General features: G+C 53.8%; 7 protein-coding genes across 7 annotated transcripts in view; 3 read left to right on the plus strand and 4 right to left on the minus strand.

Annotated features, from left to right (window-relative positions):
• The window catches only part of SAICODRAFT_205910 (uncharacterized protein), a 3,786-nt gene extending 924 nt beyond the window's left edge, over positions 1-2,862 (minus strand). Inside the window, exons 1-4 of the mRNA XM_019166289.1 lie at positions 2,729-2,862; positions 2,601-2,676; positions 2,450-2,549; positions 215-2,395 (exon numbers count right to left, since the gene is read on the minus strand). Coding sequence (XP_019025900.1) covers positions 215-2,395; positions 2,450-2,549; positions 2,601-2,676; positions 2,729-2,767 — 2,396 coding nt within the window. The 5' untranslated portion in view covers positions 2,768-2,862. The remainder of the gene's footprint in view (positions 1-214; positions 2,396-2,449; positions 2,550-2,600; positions 2,677-2,728) is intronic.
• Positions 2,863-2,931: 69 nt separating this feature from the next.
• Positions 2,932-4,714, minus strand: SAICODRAFT_17777 (uncharacterized protein). Its single transcript, XM_019165861.1, has one exon. It carries the CDS (start codon positions 4,547-4,549, stop codon positions 3,176-3,178), a length of 1,374 nt encoding a protein of 457 aa, XP_019025901.1. The 5' UTR covers positions 4,550-4,714; the 3' UTR covers positions 2,932-3,175.
• A 3,544-nt stretch (positions 4,715-8,258) lies between these two features.
• On the plus strand, positions 8,259-10,111 carry SAICODRAFT_77475 (Acetamidase). The gene is made up of 2 exons (XM_019171063.1): positions 8,259-8,574; positions 8,629-10,111. The coding sequence occupies exons 1-2, from the start codon at positions 8,431-8,433 to the stop codon at positions 10,105-10,107; spliced, it is 1,623 nt and encodes a 540-aa protein (XP_019025902.1). The 5' UTR covers positions 8,259-8,430; the 3' UTR covers positions 10,108-10,111.
• A 266-nt stretch (positions 10,112-10,377) lies between these two features.
• SAICODRAFT_206074 (uncharacterized protein) lies at positions 10,378-11,266 on the minus strand. Its single transcript, XM_019166293.1, has 2 exons — positions 11,052-11,266; positions 10,378-10,993 (listed from the first exon to the last, which is right to left on the minus strand). Exons 1-2 carry the CDS (start codon positions 11,199-11,201, stop codon positions 10,649-10,651), a joined length of 495 nt encoding a protein of 164 aa, XP_019025903.1. The 5' UTR covers positions 11,202-11,266; the 3' UTR covers positions 10,378-10,648.
• Positions 11,267-11,770: 504 nt separating this feature from the next.
• SAICODRAFT_77479 (phosphoglycerate mutase-like protein) lies at positions 11,771-12,454 on the minus strand (the record flags this gene model as incomplete). The annotated part of the gene is made up of 2 exons (XM_019171064.1): positions 12,119-12,454; positions 11,771-12,049 (listed from the first exon to the last, which is right to left on the minus strand). Coding segments are annotated over exons 1-2 (501 nt in total), but the record flags the coding sequence as incomplete, so codon positions are not given.
• Positions 12,455-13,153: 699 nt separating this feature from the next.
• Positions 13,154-14,035, plus strand: SAICODRAFT_53931 (metallo-beta-lactamase superfamily protein; the record flags this gene model as incomplete). Its single annotated transcript, XM_019169248.1, has 1 exon — positions 13,154-14,035. The coding sequence occupies one exon, from the start codon at positions 13,154-13,156 to the stop codon at positions 14,033-14,035; it is 882 nt and encodes a 293-aa protein (XP_019025905.1).
• A 317-nt stretch (positions 14,036-14,352) lies between these two features.
• The window catches only part of SAICODRAFT_53856 (non-specific lipid-transfer protein), a gene marked incomplete at both ends in the record, with an annotated part of 2,364 nt that continues 1,012 nt past the window's right edge, over positions 14,353-15,704 (plus strand). Inside the window, 2 exons of the mRNA XM_019169239.1 lie at positions 14,353-14,560; positions 14,613-14,840. Of these exons, the coding sequence (XP_019025906.1) occupies positions 14,353-14,560; positions 14,613-14,840 (436 nt within the window). The remainder of the gene's footprint in view (positions 14,561-14,612; positions 14,841-15,704) is intronic.

Genomic DNA, 15,704 nt, shown 5'->3' on the forward strand with positions numbered 1-15,704 from the left:
CCCTAACCCTAACCCTAACCCTAACCCTAACCCTAACCCTAACCCTAACCCTAACCCTAACCCTAACCCTAACCCTAACCCTAACCCTAACCCTAACCCTAACCCTAACCCTAACCCTAACCCTAACCCTAACCCTAAACCCTAAATATCTTATCATACACAAACAAACCACCATGTATCCATATACACCCATTACGCTTACAACGCAACATACTTCCCACTTTGAAGCATCCGTACAGTCTGCACATCAACAAGTTCCGCCGCGACATTCCCCTTCATCGTAACCGACCCCTCATCAGCAAAGGGATCTCTATCCTCCTCACTGCTCGCCCGCGATCCAACGAGCTTCACGCCAAGCCCCGTGACACTTTCCTCGGCCTGCATCTTCCACCGTGCCTCGACAGGCTTACTTGCCGTCGCGACACCCTGGGTGACGAACCTAACCAGGATCTTCTCCTCCTGACCATGCTCCAGCGTGACATCACCGACCTTCATGGCAGCCAACTGACGCTCCGTACTGAACGCAGCAATGGGCGGCTTACAATCACACGAACTCGCCTGGACACCCTCAACACCCGCAAAGAACACCAAGTCCTGGACTTTGACAGCGTTGCCCATACGCTTGAACATAGGGTTCACTTGGTACGTGACAATCAATAAACTCTGTCCCTCCTTGTGTTTCCACATCGGAGTAACAATAATAGGCAAGAACGTAGACATATTAGCCTCATCAACATGAGCCTGATACTTCAACGCAATCGTTGCCCGAGATTGAATTGGTGTGAGGGCGACGTGGTACTCTCCAGGCTTGTCGGCTATATCCTTCATGAACGCCGGGTTTGGTGCAACCTTCTCCAATGTCTGGAACTGATCAAGGTTGATGGTGACACGCTGTTCTTGGCCGCTATACGCCAGCGCGATCTCACCCAAAACGTTTACATTCGTGGGTTGACCTTGCTGCATCCTCGCACTGACTGTCTCGATGATGGAGGCATTGAGTCCAGGACCAGTCAATTCAGGATGCCTAGTCGCAGCCGTGCCAGGCGCCGAGCTGCCCGCAGATCTACTGGACCGAATGGATTGCTGATCATCGGAAATCAAACGGCCATGGATACCGGGGCTAGGCAAGGCACCACCCGTCACAGAACCACCCGTCAAATCAGGACTGAGCGAAGGTCCAGGAACGAACATTGTATTCCGGACCTCCCTCCTGCCGCGACCACCGCGTCTCGAAACAGTGGGCTGAGCTCGGAGTGCAGAGGTAACCCTCGACAATGCCGCAGTATCTTCACCTGTGTTTTCCGAGCGAATCGCATTCTGGGAGATTTGGACTTGGATAGCGGGTTGAAGCTCGGCGATAGAGTCTGTTTCCTCTTCGGCAATGGTGTCGGAGATGAGAGTAGGCGCTGGAGGCGCAATGGAGTATCCCTCTGCATCAACACGAGGCTGCAGAGGCTCCTCGAGTGCCCTTGGGGCGTCCTGAGGAAAGCTAGGAGGTGCCTGATAAGTCTGAACCGGAGCGGGCACAGAAACAGGTACGAGCGGAGGTGCAGGCGCATTCTCGGTGAATTGCGGCGATGTACTCTCACCCTCACGCTCCTCCTCAATTGTGGGCGTCCCAGTTGTTGGCGGCCTAGCATATCCCTGCGAAGATCCCGTACTAGGTCTCTGCTCTGTAGGGAAGTACGATTCCCGCCTCGGTGTAGTAGGCGTTGCAGGCTTCTTCGGCGACGTAGATCCACTGAAATTCAGACTCTTCTTTCCTCTCAACATCGTGCCGAACCTGCTCTTGAGACCACCTTTCGACGATGAGCCCGTAGAATGCATACTGCTTCCATCATCGAAGCTTTGGCCTCGGGTAACGCCTTGTCTGGGCATCGCGCCTGAAGCACCGGAGCCGAAGCCTTGCTTAGCTGCAAAGGCCGTGATCTCATCCTCCGCATCAATGCTGAGTACAACATTCGTCACGCTCTCTGTTAACCGCATCGTCTCCTGCGCGACCTCCGCCTCAAGCGTCTGATACTGCACCAACAAATTCTGAATATTCGCCAACCGAGCTCCATCCACGGCCTGGAACTTCTCCAGTGCCATAGGCGCCGTAGATTCCCACGTCTGACGTGCCTGAACCATCTGTGATTGCGCATCCGCTGCTTTTCCGTTACTCTTCTTCTTCTTAGAGGCCTTTGCGAGACTGGATTCAGCTGCTTCGATATCGCGGAGACATGCGGTGAGCGTTAGCTCAATCCGCTTGATCTCGGACCACTGCGGATCGCGGTCGGAGTAGTTTTTCAATGGGTGTCCGATTGTCTCGTCTAACTTCCGTGCGAGTCTATGGTGAGCATTCGCGTTTCCCTCCGCTGCGCCGGCGACTTGTACCCATGCTGAACCGAAGACCCTGTATGCGAGTTAGCACCCGTAGCCGAATCCACGAGGACATAGCTCGTCATACCCTAGCGCATCGATATTGGGTAACGGCTTGGCTGCGAGCTTCGACAAGCTCTTCGCATACGTCTCCTCGATCATCGCACGTTCTCGAAACCATTCGGCAACTGTATGACGAATGAGTCCAACCTTTCAGTTATTCAATACCCTCGCCATACCTTCATCATTGACAGCACTCGCCTTCCGTAACCTATCCCTCAACAATGCCGTCGCAGAGGTTGGTGGTACATTCGTCTGTGCAAGATCGTCAGTCCAACAATCGTGAAGCCTGGCGGACGCTGCGCACCAGGAAAGCATCCGCGTACAACGCGTTTCCTCCGGACATGATCAGGGGTATTCGTATTTGAGTTTAATTGCAATTGGATCTTTGGTGTTTTGGTGTTTGGCTCGAGCCGCGTTGAATCGACGTCACATGTAGCTCGACGGCGGCCGCCGATTGAGATGCACGGATGCCGAACGGCCCGAGTTGTCACTTGCAATTGGAAAGGAGTACATATGAATATAATCGTGTTTCGAGAGGTAATACGTATCCATCTGTCACGGCTCCAAGTCCGTCCATACCAAACAAGTGAAAGAATCGATCAAAACGCCCAACATACCCAATGCAGACCCTTCGTCTGTTACCCAAAGCAAAAAAGGACGGCTATCAAAGCCAGTTCATTCCAAAGACTCAAGCATCCATCCCCATCATCCCATCATCTTCTGCCCCTCGGCTCCACCTCCCGTAGGTCGCTCACATCTTCTTAATCACCAAAACCCCCACATCCCCTCTAACCATCCCCTCAATTCCCCTACCCTCCACATCATCCCAAACCCTCCTCACAACCTCCTCCGCACTAACCCTCAACCCACTCTGCATCGAGTATCCCCCATGCTCCGCCGCATTCTCCTTAAACCACTCCGCCGCTACCCCACGCATCCGATCCTCCTCCTCACGACGCCACCAGGAAGTGATACGACGCGAGTATTCCTCTTTCGTAATCTCGCTGTGCTCGAACATTGTCGTTGCGGGGTGTGCGGTCTGTACTGTGTAGGCTTGTAGGATTTCTGCGGTGCCTTCGAGCCGGAGTTTTAAGTTATCGACAAGGCGGTCGAATTCGGCGGGTTGAGGGGGGGATTGAGCGAGTTGAGCGGCGAGTGGGGTTGGGATGACGCCTTGACTTATCAAACCCCGAAGAGCGGGCGCAAGCGTCTCATCCAACGGCTTAAACCAATCCGGAAGCCAATCCTCACCGACCTTTCCTCTCGTTGTGGGGAAAACGTAGATGAAAACTCCACCATGCATCAATTCCTGCATCCTCCACTTTAAGAACTCGTGGGTCTGCGTGATAACCGCATACCCATTCGCCCCTCGTCGAACACCCGCACCCTCGTAAGCAGCAAACGGAGACTGCCCCGGCCGGGGTTTAGGTGCGAATTGAGCCGGCTCGAAGGACATCCCGATATGTATCGAATCCGGTTGCACAACCAATGCGTTCACACTCGGATTCGTCGCAAAACACGGGAAAATCCTCTCCGTCGAAAAGTACCCATCCACTTCGTTCTCCGCCGCACCCACACCTCCCAAAGTCCTCGTCGAATTCGTTCTGTGCCCAGTGGGTGGACTTGTCAGCGCTTTCGAGAACTCCATCAGATGGGAGAGTGGTAAATGATGTGTGAGGTGCACAAACGGATCCGTCCCATTCGCAACGAAATACTTCCTCCGCATCGCCGCCAAGACAGGTTTAGACAATCTATCATGCGCTGTCCTCCCCGTGTTATACTGACACACCCTCACTGCCTCACCACCCCTCACAGGCGCATCCCACGCATCGACGGCGGTTATTAGGGCGTCCCACCTCTCCATTTCCCATTCCCAGATATCGTCGTATGTCCCATCCTCCCGCCTACTCTTCGCGAACCATCCCCCGCTCTCGCTCGGCGGAGTAGGTAATACGCCTTTTCGGCTATGCGCGTGCGTGAACCCTGCCTGGGCACTCAAACCAAGCTCCGGAAGTCGTAGGCCGCTCTTGCTTTTGGTTAGCTGGTGCTGGTGGTGGTGAGGTATTGTGGGTGATGGATTGGCGGAGGAAGAGTTGGATGAGGTTAGGGGTGGGGAGGGTAGCATTGCCGGTCCGAAGTGAAGATGTTCCGGGTTTGGACGCCCGGGTAGGTTAAAACCCGGATAAGCCAACGTAAGTGATGAACGTAGGTTGTTGATCGTTGGGTTGTTGTTGAAAGGTGAGAGGTGTCCGGTGGTTATGAGCTGTCGTTGTGCGGATCGCGTGAGATCCGCTGAGGGTATGCGTAGGTACCGCCTGAGCTCGCTTGTTGGGTGGTGTGAATCAGATGACTTGACACCCGTAGGGTAACTATCGCAAGTTCTTGACTCTCGACTTCGGGAGCGAACGGGAGTCGATTTGTAGTCCGATGGAGATGTTGGTTGTCTGTGGTTGATCCTAAGGTGATCCCGTGGGTGCTCTCGTGATCGTGCAGTCGCACAGTTTTGCCGTGCACCTCAAATAGAAAGTTCCACTGTCTCGTCTTCTCGTTCAGCAGAGCAATCGCGTCTTCTCGTTCAGAAGAGTAAACTCTCGTAAACAGTCAAGTTGGTAACAGCAGGGTCTATAAGGTCGGAGCGGAGTCCTATAAATGTCCAGTCCGTCTTGTCCGCTTAAGTTGCGCTCGGTCGGGCGACCGAACTGAGACCCCGGCTGTCCTCACTAACCAAATCGGGCCACATGTGCAATTGCAACATTCCAGATCAAATTTGAAGTGAAGTTGGCCCATGGATGGATCGTCTGAAATGCTCCATATAGCGGGTAAACTGGTTCATGATCGTGAAGGGAGAGTGAGAGTGAGAGTGAGAATGACCTCCACAGAGAGGGAGATCTCGAGGGAAGGCCAAGAACGATGCCAAGTGGACACAGCCTCGATGTGTCTCCTTCTCTTGGTTAATTAACTTTAATTTGCACCCAGAACGTGCCGATTTTGCCGTCCGCAAACTTCCCCTGCGCGCGGTCCGCTTAACTCAACACTTTCCAATCGATTGAAACATCTGGATCGTTTCCCAAGCTTGAGGCCTGGCCAAGATCCGACGAAATTGGCACTGTAGGTTAGGTCCAGGCCTCAGCAAATCAAATCTTAGGAAGCAATCTCGACCTGTTAGAGCAAGCTTGCATGTCGCGGGACGGTACTTGTCGATGCATGACGCCGGTTAGCGGATAAACACCTCCTAAGGATCCTGCTGCCCATCTTCGTGGAGGTTAAGGAAACGCACAGACCACCTTCGCTAAATCGCATGAAAAAACCATCGAGGCCGTGCGACACCCCTCGCAGATTAGTCGAGCATGATCTGACCTCCCACGCACACTGCTGATAACATATACCGGTACGTGATAACGAAGCCGCGACGGCGTCAGCTGGGTGAAGGACACCCTCGTTCTAACCATTGAGCCTCGACTAACATCCCCTGCTATACTTGCTCACGAAGTCCAAGCGGCAACGTATATCTGTTGACATTAATGGAGTTTCGAGGTGGGGTAGGGATTGGGATCGACAAACTGAGTCCAGTTTCAGATCGTCCGTACGCGGCTGGACCCGTGCCCTGAAAGTCAATATCATAAGCCTGTGTGTGGGCTGTGGTTATGTAATGAATACACTCCGCAATCGCGATGGTATGCGCATCGGCTATCCCGATTGTGTTTGATGCTCTTGTGAGCTTGGGATTAACCATGGGACGAGTTTGTGAGCCCCGAGAATTGTTCTGTATCGAGAGGAGGAGGTCAATTTCGTGAGAACTCTTCAACTAGGTAGTGAGTCACTTGAACACCCACAGATAACGCAACGCTCAATTGATCCCCCCTCGGCCTTTCTACCTGTACATACTTAGTCTACCTCTCGCGTGTCCTCCCTTCCATCCCCATGGCAATTACGATACTCACGCTCATCCTCCCACACTTACCCACGTGTAACCAACCGCCCACGGCCAGCGCCGCACCCGCGCAGCGGCTGTTTCCGCGGCTGTTGGCTGCGCAAAGGGGGTTAAACACCCGCAGAAAGCGTCTGGAGCGAGGAGAACCATTCTCCGCGGGAATTGGTGGAAGGTGTAAGCGTAGAGCTTATCTTGTTAAGCGAGGTGTAGGGATATGTGGGGAGTGTGATTGGTCGATGGGTAATGGCGGTGATGGGTTCGTTAATCTTGGGTGAAATGGCATATGGAATGAGGAAATTGAAGTTGAGCTTCAGGTTGAGTATATGGCTCAGGAAGTCACATGCGAGAGAGTGTATAGAGTGACTGTGGCTCGTTGGTTGTGAGAGCCGCGGGTAAATAGTAGTGACGCGTACCCACATCTCCTCTTCTCTCACGTAAGACCTCAACACCATACCGTATCTGCCCATGCTCACCTTCCATTGTTCTCTTCTAAGCAATCGTGAAATTCAGTACACTCAGAAACTCTCACACCGTAAATCCCGCGTGGAGGCTGTGTAGCATCGCATGGCCAAACATTTCCATGCCAGCGCCTTGTCGCCCTCTCGCTCTGCCGTCCTTGAAGTTCATTTCGTTTCGTGTTACGTTATGGGAGACGGGTAGGTGCATGATACCTCACACCCTGCCTCAAGCTTGTGTCTCGACGGGAGGGCCCTTGACGAGTGTTTTCACGAGGTTACATGAGCTGTGGAAGGAGGAGGAGAAATGATTCAGCCGGTTCGTGGTGTGTCTCATTACCTAATCAAACATACAAAGCAAGACGAAAACTCTCCGAGTTAACTAACAAAAGGCAAGTCTTCCTGACTTAAACTTCTACTTTGCGGGTAAGTTAGGAAGATGTAACCCCGTCTCCGCACCTTGAATTTCCCCGCAGATCACTTCGACGAGCAACGAAAAGTGTGGTCATTTCCGGGCATCGAGGGTCTGGGGAGTGAGGTCACGAGGATGAAGCGTATTTTGGCTTAAGGTTGAAGGGAAGTTTTGTCGAAGACACTTTCGAAAAGATGGGGACGGAATCCGGGCGTCAGGAGGTGCTCGAGCGGGTGTTTTGGCCTTGAGGGGACAGTGGCCGAGGAAGACTGGGACTGGTCGAGCGGAGAGGTCACGCTGGCATAAAAAGACCCACAGCTCCCAAGGCCTGGGCAGTTCTGCGACGAGGCGACCGTATCTGGTCGGGTAAGGTCGAGGAGATACGTTATGTCACATGCAGCTCGGACGCAACAACCACTTGAGAAGATACTAGTGAGGAGTGAAAATTATCGTCTCAATTAAATCTAGATCATATCTGTCAAGCTTTTCATTTTTGCGGCTCAGCTCCCACGGCGTCCTGTTCCAGCAGTCCCAAGCGATTGCGGGGTGGCTAAGTACAACCCCGCGCTTCATTACTGGGGTATGCACAATCTAGGCTATGCCCAATATGGTGCGCTCGCGCTTTTGATAGGGGACCCGGAGGGGGTGCCCGCCCGTGGATATGTGCCCCGATATAAACTGTAGCGATAGGTAGGAGTTATGGAGAGTAAGGCGCAGCTTATCTGCTTAGCGAAAGGGTGGTGATGACGTGTCCGCCAGCAATTGCAATTGAGTCAATTGGAAGGGGGGATCAGACGCGGGCCGTTCGTTGCGACCTCGAAGGTCACCAAACAATCGAGATGTCGCTTTCAGAGTTCAATCTCACGTAATTACCGCTCCTGTCGATCTCATCTCGCAGGGTTCGTGACGTGTTCACATGTCCTTGTTCCTCGGCTGCGCACCCACCCCGGTATCAGAAGGGCGTAGCGCAGCGATTGAGGCGGGGCACCTCGGACAGCTGATAGCCAACGTGACGAGCGCGGTACACCGTCAGTAACCCACACCTGCCCGACGATAACCAAACCCCACCTGGAGATGGATCGCGCTAGTTACCTCCCGAGCCCGAAGCATCTCTATAAAATGGGAGCGGATCACCGTGGTCTGATCTGTTTGCATCGATCAATTCCAGTTTGATCTCCCCCCTCAAAACAAGACATACGATATCAAGAATGGCCAAGTGGGAAGAACTCGTTAAGGCGAAGCGTGAGGCTCTCGCAAACCAGATCCCTTCCGAGTGGAAGTTGCAGAGCCCTCCCTCCGAGGATGAGAAGCGTGTGATTGACTTCCCCGAGAAGTCCGGTCTCTTCACCAAGGTTCGTCTCGATCCGATCCGTTGATCCGTTGCAATTGCTAACTCAATTGATTAGGAGGAGCTTGAGATCACCGGCCTCGACGCCGCTACCCTCGTCAAGAAGCTCCAGGCCCGCGAGCTCAAGGCCTACGACGTCGCCAAGGCTTTCTGCCACCGCGCCGCCGTTGCCCAGCAGCTCGTTAACTGCTGTGCCGAGATCTTCTTCGAGAAGGCCCTCGCCCAGGCCAAGGAGCTCGACGACTACTACGAGAAGAACGGTAAGCCCATCGGCCCCCTCCATGGTCTTCCAGTCTCCTTGAAGGACCAGTTCCGTGTCAAGGGTGAGCAGTGCGCTATGGGATACGTCGGATGGATCGGCAAGAAGGACGAGAAAGATTCTGTTTTGACCGAGTGCTTGAGGTCCGCCGGTGCTGTCTTCTACGTCAAGACTACCGTTCCTCAGTCTCTCATGGTTGGTGAGACTTTGAACAACATCACCGGCCGTACCGTCAACCCTTACAACCGCGGTCTTTCCTGCGGTGGTTCCTCCGGTGGTGAGGGTGCCCTCGTCGGTTTCCACGGTTCTCCCATTGGTGTCGGAACTGACATTGGTGGTTCTATCCGTATGCCTGCTGCTTTCAACGGTCTTTTCGGTATCCGTCCCTCGCACGGACGTATGCCTTACGCTGGTGCCGCCAACTCCATGGAGGGTCAGGAGACCGTCCACTCCGTCTGTGGACCTATGGCTCATACCGCTGAGTCCTTGACTGAGTTCCTCAAGGGTGTCTTGTCCCAGCACCCCTGGGACTTTGACCCCAAGGTCATCGAGCTCCCCTGGCGCCAGGAGATCTACGAGGAGGCTCGTGTCGCTAAGAAGCTCCGTATCGGTATCTTGACTACCGACGGTGTCGTCGACCCCCAGCCTCCCATCAAGCGCGGTCTCGAGCAGACCCGCAAGGCTCTCGAGGCTGCCGGCCACGAGGTCGTCGAGTTCGCTCCTATGGACCACGCCCGTGGTGTCGACATCATCAACCGCATCTACGTCGTTGACGCCGGTAAGGACATCCAGAACGCCCTCGAGGCTTCCGGTGAGCCCATGATCGACAACCTTAAGGTCCTTGTCGACTTGGACAACATGTCTACCCCTCTCACCATCAACCAGGGCTGGGACCTCAACCTCGAGAAGTACAAGTACCAGTCTGAGTACCTCGAGTACCTCAAGAAGAACCCCGTCGATGCATTCATCATGCCCGTCGCTCCTCACGCCGCTGTCAGGCACGACCACTACTTCTACTACGGTTACACCTCCATCATCAATTTGCTCGACTACACCTCCGTTGTCTTCCCCGTCGGTTTCCAGGACCCTTCCATCGACAAGAAGGACGAGTCCTACAAGCCCAGGTCTGACTTGGACAAGCAGGTTTACGAGGACTATGTTCCTGAGCTCTACGATGGCGCTCCTATCTCCCTCCAGATTGTTGGCAGGAGGTTAACTGAGGAGAAGGTTCTTGGTTTTGCTGAGGTTGTTGCTAAGGCCTTGAAGGCTCAGGCTTAAATTGAATGATTATGGTCCGGAGTTTGTACGTTATTATTTAGTGATACCAATCTATATCTTCACGAGAACCTTTATCCCACCTCTATATTCTGCTGTGTTATAGCTGATTATGAAGACTCATTGCCTGGTTGTAAACCTCCATGAGCATTTTGACAGACCATGCAGCGGATGATAAGATCACAGCACAAACGACAACATCAGTCGCACGCCTGCATCGCAGACCTATCTGGACCATAGAATCACCTTGATCCAATCTCTTCCTCAACTCTTGTCTCTTTCGCAGGCACGACTCCACAAGCACTGGTGGGCATGCGCAAGTTGCCAGCTCCATATGCATAAAAAAAGAAAACACCCTATCAGGCCGAGAGGAATGATGACCCATTCGTCTGTAAGAAGGGAGCTGAGATACTCGTAATCAATCCATCTATTTTGACGGCAGCCAGCAACTCTAAATCAAGTATGGTTATGGGTCCGAAGAAAATCAAATGCGGGACGTTCTGGTCGAGGAAGTCATCCAGGAGAGCAACGATGGCCCGTAAACTTATGCGCTTGAACGGATAGAGCTCGGTCGAACCTCGGCTTTTTCGAGGAGGAACGTTGTCGACCCATCGGAAAACAACGGCGGCAAGACGGTACACCAGCAGACAAAAAAACTCGCCGACTCAAGATAAGGGATGTTGGAAGTGTCCACGTTGAAGAAGTAGCCCCCCAAAAAGCGCACGCCTTCAGTCACATGTAAGGTGGTCATCATCCCGAGGATGAGAGCTAGACCCGACCAGAATGTGGAGATCGTCTTGGCTTTGGCTTCTGACTCCGCGAGCCAGGATTGCAAAAGGTAATCGTTCGGATCGTATTCCCGATCTTCCGGTTCGTCAAATCCAGAGTCCTGCCAGAGCACCGTCAGATAGCTATTCGAGCAGTAGCAGGCGGAGATGTAGACCTACTCGACGTCGACTATCGAGCCCTGTACTTCTTGTCGTATACTCTCCCCCGTAGGCCGGTGGATAAAATTGCGGATAACCCATGATCATGCTCACCCGAAAGCTATCGTCGAAGACGTTCTTTGACATACCCTCTGCCATATTTCCTGACATGACGCCTGGTGCACTTGAGCTCAAGTACGAAGGAGATGCCCATGCTTGGCTTTTATGTCATGGACTTGGCAGCAGCTGCTGTGCGAAAACGCGCTCGAGACCCGTTTGGGGAAGTTACGTATGGCGCTAGCCGATATCGATAAGAATACACGGCATGAAGAGGCAAGGCAGGACCAACTGCATATCAGACGATATGAAGAGAGCTATGTTCCCAGACATCTTTTGAAAGTGAAGAGGTACCGTACAGCTGGCCATGGGGAGGACTGCAGCAGTGCAACATCCCATCGAACCATGCATTGCCGGCGCCGCGAGGATTGAAAATGATTTATGAAAGACGAAGAAAGCAACTGGTATATTTCCTCCAACATACATAGGTCTGTCTTGAAACGATACCTCTAGTTCTTAACCTCCTCAACGTTCCTCTTAACACTCTCATCCATCCCCTCCTTCTTCTTCTCCTCCTTCTCCTCCGGCCCATCAACCCATCTCAACTCCAACCCCTCCCCATCCTCGTCGCGCCAAACACACCTCCTCGCCTCGGCATTCCCATAACCCGCAAACCCTTTCACCAACATCGCCAAAAATCCACCATGCGTAACAACCGCAATGTTCCTCTCTGGCCGCGCCTTGAGTGATCGGAGGACGTGGGCAGCACGGGAGCGCACGGCAGATTCGTCGGATGACCAGGGTCCGGATTTGGAGTGGTAGTTGGCGGTGAGAGAGGAGAGTTGAGTGGAAAGAGCGGGGAAGTGGGAGGAAGTTTCGGAGGCGGTGGAAGGAGTGTCGCAGGGCATCTCGGAGACTTCTTGGAGTTCGGCCATGAGCTCGAATTTCACCTCCCCCTTCTTCTTAGGCGGCACTACATCTCCTTCGAAGTCGATGTCCGATCCCTCACGCAAAGGCTTCGTATCAAGCACGGATTCAAACGCCAACAAACTCGTCTGGATCGTCCGGATGAGTGGGGAAGAAACGATGAGGTCGACGGAGGATGGGATATCTGGGTATTCTGTGCTGAAATCGCGGGCTTGTTGCAATCCCAGGGAGGTTAGGGGTGGGTCGGGGATGTGGTAGCGGTCATTGACGTTGTGGAGGGCTTGAGCGTGGCGGATGAGGTAGATTGTTTGCGGTTCCTTTGCCATGGTGGTGGATTTGGTTGAGAAAGTGCGAATTGCGCTTGAAGGTAGACGGATTGAGTAGGCCACGGTGGGTTGCGATTGAGAATGATCTCGCGGGATCGATGTGTTGGTGGGGAGGATTCACGAGAAAATACCTTAACCTTAACTGCCTCGGGCTCGAGCTCGGTGACGTCACATCGCGATGGGTTCACGTGAGAAGCAAGTCCGAAAGTAACAGACCTGGGTGTTCAATTGACGTTCTCTTATTCATCCCTAGCTTCCTGCTCCTCGAATCGACGACCTTCTCTCTTCTCTCCGGATGCTTGTTTCCATGGCTCACATGTCCCGGATCCCTTCAGCTGTCAACGCTGGCGCCGGCGCCGGTTGCAGCGGTCCGCGCGCGATACATCTTGGAAGCACCAGCACACCCCCAAGGTGCAACGTTCTGGAGGAGGCGATACAAATGCGATAAGACGTACATCTGTCCATTCAGCTACCACTCTGCAACACCCTAAGCTCCCACGAAGAAGCGTTAGAAGATCGCTGTCGGGTAAACGGCCGCGCCAGCGCACCCCAGACACTCGACTTTCGCACCAAACCCCGCTCCGCCCCACCTAGCCCCAGCCTCGCCATGCCCGCTCTCTGATCCGCGATTCGCGATTCGCTCTCTCTCAAAACCCCGCACAGCAAACCCTGTGATATCCACACGTGATGTCTCCCCCTTGTCACCCAAGTACGCCATCCTTCTCGAGACGGATACCTGCACCCACTCGCCTATATATTCCCTCTTCCCGCCTCTGATTCGACTTCTACCACAATACAATTCGATTGATCAACATGCCTCAAGCAGCACCCACCCTCGCTCCGAACTCTGCGGTTCCTACTTACCTCGCCCCCAATGGTACGAAGATGTGGCTTCTCAACCTCGGCCACCTCGAGTGCGACAACGGCTGGCTTCTCCGCGGTGCCAACACCTCCACCCGCTCCAACAAGAACGGATCTGCCGGACGTACCGAGCTCGTCGTCATCGCTGCCTTGATTGAGCACCCTACCGAGGGTTTGATTTTGTGGGAGACTGGATGTGCCGAGGACGTCGAGGTCAAGTGGCCCGCGCCCGTCACCGACGTCTTCCCCTTGGTCGTCTACGGCGAGGAACACAAGTTGCCGGCCGCGATCAAGGCTACCGGGAATGATATCAAGGATGTCAAGCACGTCGTCATCGGACACCTCCACCTCGATCACGGAGGTGGATTGGAGCACTTCAAGGGCACGGACGTCAAGATCTGGGTCCATGACGATGAGTTGAAACACGCTTTCTGGGCCGTCGCGACGAAAGCCGATCACGGCGTTTACCTCGACCACTACCTCGACCTCAACCTCAACTGGCAGACCTTCCAAACCGCCGGCCCGAACGGTGCTATCGACCTCTTCCCCGGTATCACCATCCACCACTCTCCAGGCCACACCCCCGGTCTCTGTATCATGCAACTCAACTTGCCGAACTCGGGAACGTTTTTGTTGACGAGTGATCAGTTCCATATCAAGGAGAACTATGAGGATGGACATCCTCATGGTTGGTTGGCGAGGGATCACAATGCATGGTTTGGCAGTCTGCAAATGTGTAGGAGGTTGGAGAGGATGCACAACGCGAGAATGGTGTTTGGGCATGACAAGACGGTGTTTGATGCGTTGAAGGCTGAGGCGAAGTTCTTTGACTAAGTGTAGGATATGAGGCGGAGAGAGAGGAGTTTATACCTTTAGGTGTATTTGTACTGGATACCAAATGGATACCAATGTATGATATATCGTTGCCATCATCAAATTCTTGACCTTAGTCATGGACGGGTCGTTGTTCTTCAGGTTCGTTTCTGAAGCGCTAGGAGGCTGCCCCACATTTCTCACGACGAACGGTCACGCGCATCTCGGTTCACCTACCCTGAACCCCGCAAAAAGTGCCCATGCGTACGAGCAAAACGCCAGTCTGAAGCACCATTTCACTGCCATTCCGACTCTCAGGTCCTTGTTGTCAAACAGAAATGGCTCCAGAACCAGTGTATGTCGTCGGCGTGGGCCTCACCAAGTTCCTAAAACCTCGCGGGAAGGTGGACTACACAGAACTCGGCTTCGAAGCAGGCGTAAAAGCCATGCTCGATGCTGGTATCAACTATGATGAGGTGGATCAAGGCGTTGCGTGTTACGTCTATGGAGACTCTACCTCGGGACAGAGAGTCTTCTATCAGTTTGGTGCGCTCCCCCTTCCTCTCCTCCGTGAAATCAAGACTGACGGATCCAACAGGCATGACCTCTATCCCAATCTATAACGTCAACAACAACTGCTCAACCGGCTCAACCGGCCTCTACATGGGCCGAAACCTCATCGCAGGCGGCGCGGCAAACGTCGTCCTCGTCATCGGCTTCGAGAAGATGTTCCCAGGCTCCCTCCCCGCCAGCGCCTACCCCGACCGGTCCAACCCCCTCGACCGCACGAATGCGATGATGGCCGCGGCACAGGGGGTGGTGGAAGGTGCACCCAATGCGGCACAATTGTTCGGGAATGCGGGAAGGGAGTATATGGACAAGTTTGGAGCAACTGCGGAGGATTTCGTGGAGATTGCCAGGGTTAGTCATCTGCATTCGAGGAATAATCCGTATAGTCAGTTTCGCAACGTGTATACTAAAGAGCAGATCCTGGCTGCGCCGGTGATTCATGCGCCGTTGACAAAGTTGCAGTGTTCGCCGACAAGTGATGGGGCTGCGGCGGCTGTATTGGTTTCTCACAGTTGGCTGGAGAAGCATCCGGAGATGAAGGGGAAAGCGGTGTTGATTGCAGGACAGGCCATGGCGACTGATGCGCCGTCGATGTTTTCGAGGTCGGCGATGGATTTGGTGGGGTATGAGATGACGAAGATCGCGGCTCAACGGGCGATGGGGGAGGCGGAGATTAAGCCCGAGCAGGTCAAGGTCGTTGAGCTTCACGATTGTTTCAGTACAAATGAGATGGTTACCATCGATGCTCTGGGGCTTTGCGAGCATGGAAAGGCGCATGAGGTGGTGCGGAAGGGTGATATCACGTATGGTGGGAAAGTCGTGGTTAACCCTAGCGGAGGGCTTATTAGCAAGGGCCACCCGCTAGGTGCGACCGGACTGGCGCAGTGCTGTGAGTTGGTTTGGCAGCTGAGAGGGTGGGCGAGTAATCGGCTTGTGCCAAACCTCGACGTTGCTTTGCAGCATAATCTAGGGTTGGGCGGTGCGGTTGTCGTAACGGTGTACCGCAGGTATGACGGTAAGAAGAACCATGTCGTTGCAGTCGAGCAAGTTGTCAAGAGCAGCGGTGTAGCCTATAACCCTGCAATCGAAGCCCATGGAATTGTAGAGCAAGACGCGAACA

Source organism: Saitoella complicata, assembly GCF_001661265.1.
Source record: "Saitoella complicata NRRL Y-17804 unplaced genomic scaffold SAICOscaffold_5, whole genome shotgun sequence".
Taxonomy (NCBI): domain Eukaryota; kingdom Fungi; phylum Ascomycota; class Saitoellomycetes; order Saitoellales; family Saitoellaceae; genus Saitoella; species Saitoella complicata.

Excerpts from the sequence above, each read along its gene's own strand:
- SAICODRAFT_17777 (XM_019165861.1), bottom strand. The coding sequence starts at position 4,549 with ATGCTACCCTCCCCACCCCTAACCTCATCCAACTCTTCCTCCGCCAAT.
- SAICODRAFT_77475 (XM_019171063.1), top strand. The coding sequence starts at position 8,431 with ATGGCCAAGTGGGAAGAACTCGTTAAGGCGAAGCGTGAGGCTCTCGCA. Across the intron at positions 8,575-8,628 it reads AGTCCGGTCTCTTCACCAAG|GAGGAGCTTGAGATCACCGG; the intron begins GTTCGTCTCGAT and ends TCAATTGATTAG.
- SAICODRAFT_206074 (XM_019166293.1), bottom strand. The coding sequence starts at position 11,201 with ATGTCAGGAAATATGGCAGAGGGTATGTCAAAGAACGTCTTCGACGAT. Across the intron at positions 10,994-11,051 it reads GGCTCGATAGTCGACGTCGA|GACTCTGGATTTGACGAACC; the intron begins GTAGGTCTACAT and ends GTGCTCTGGCAG.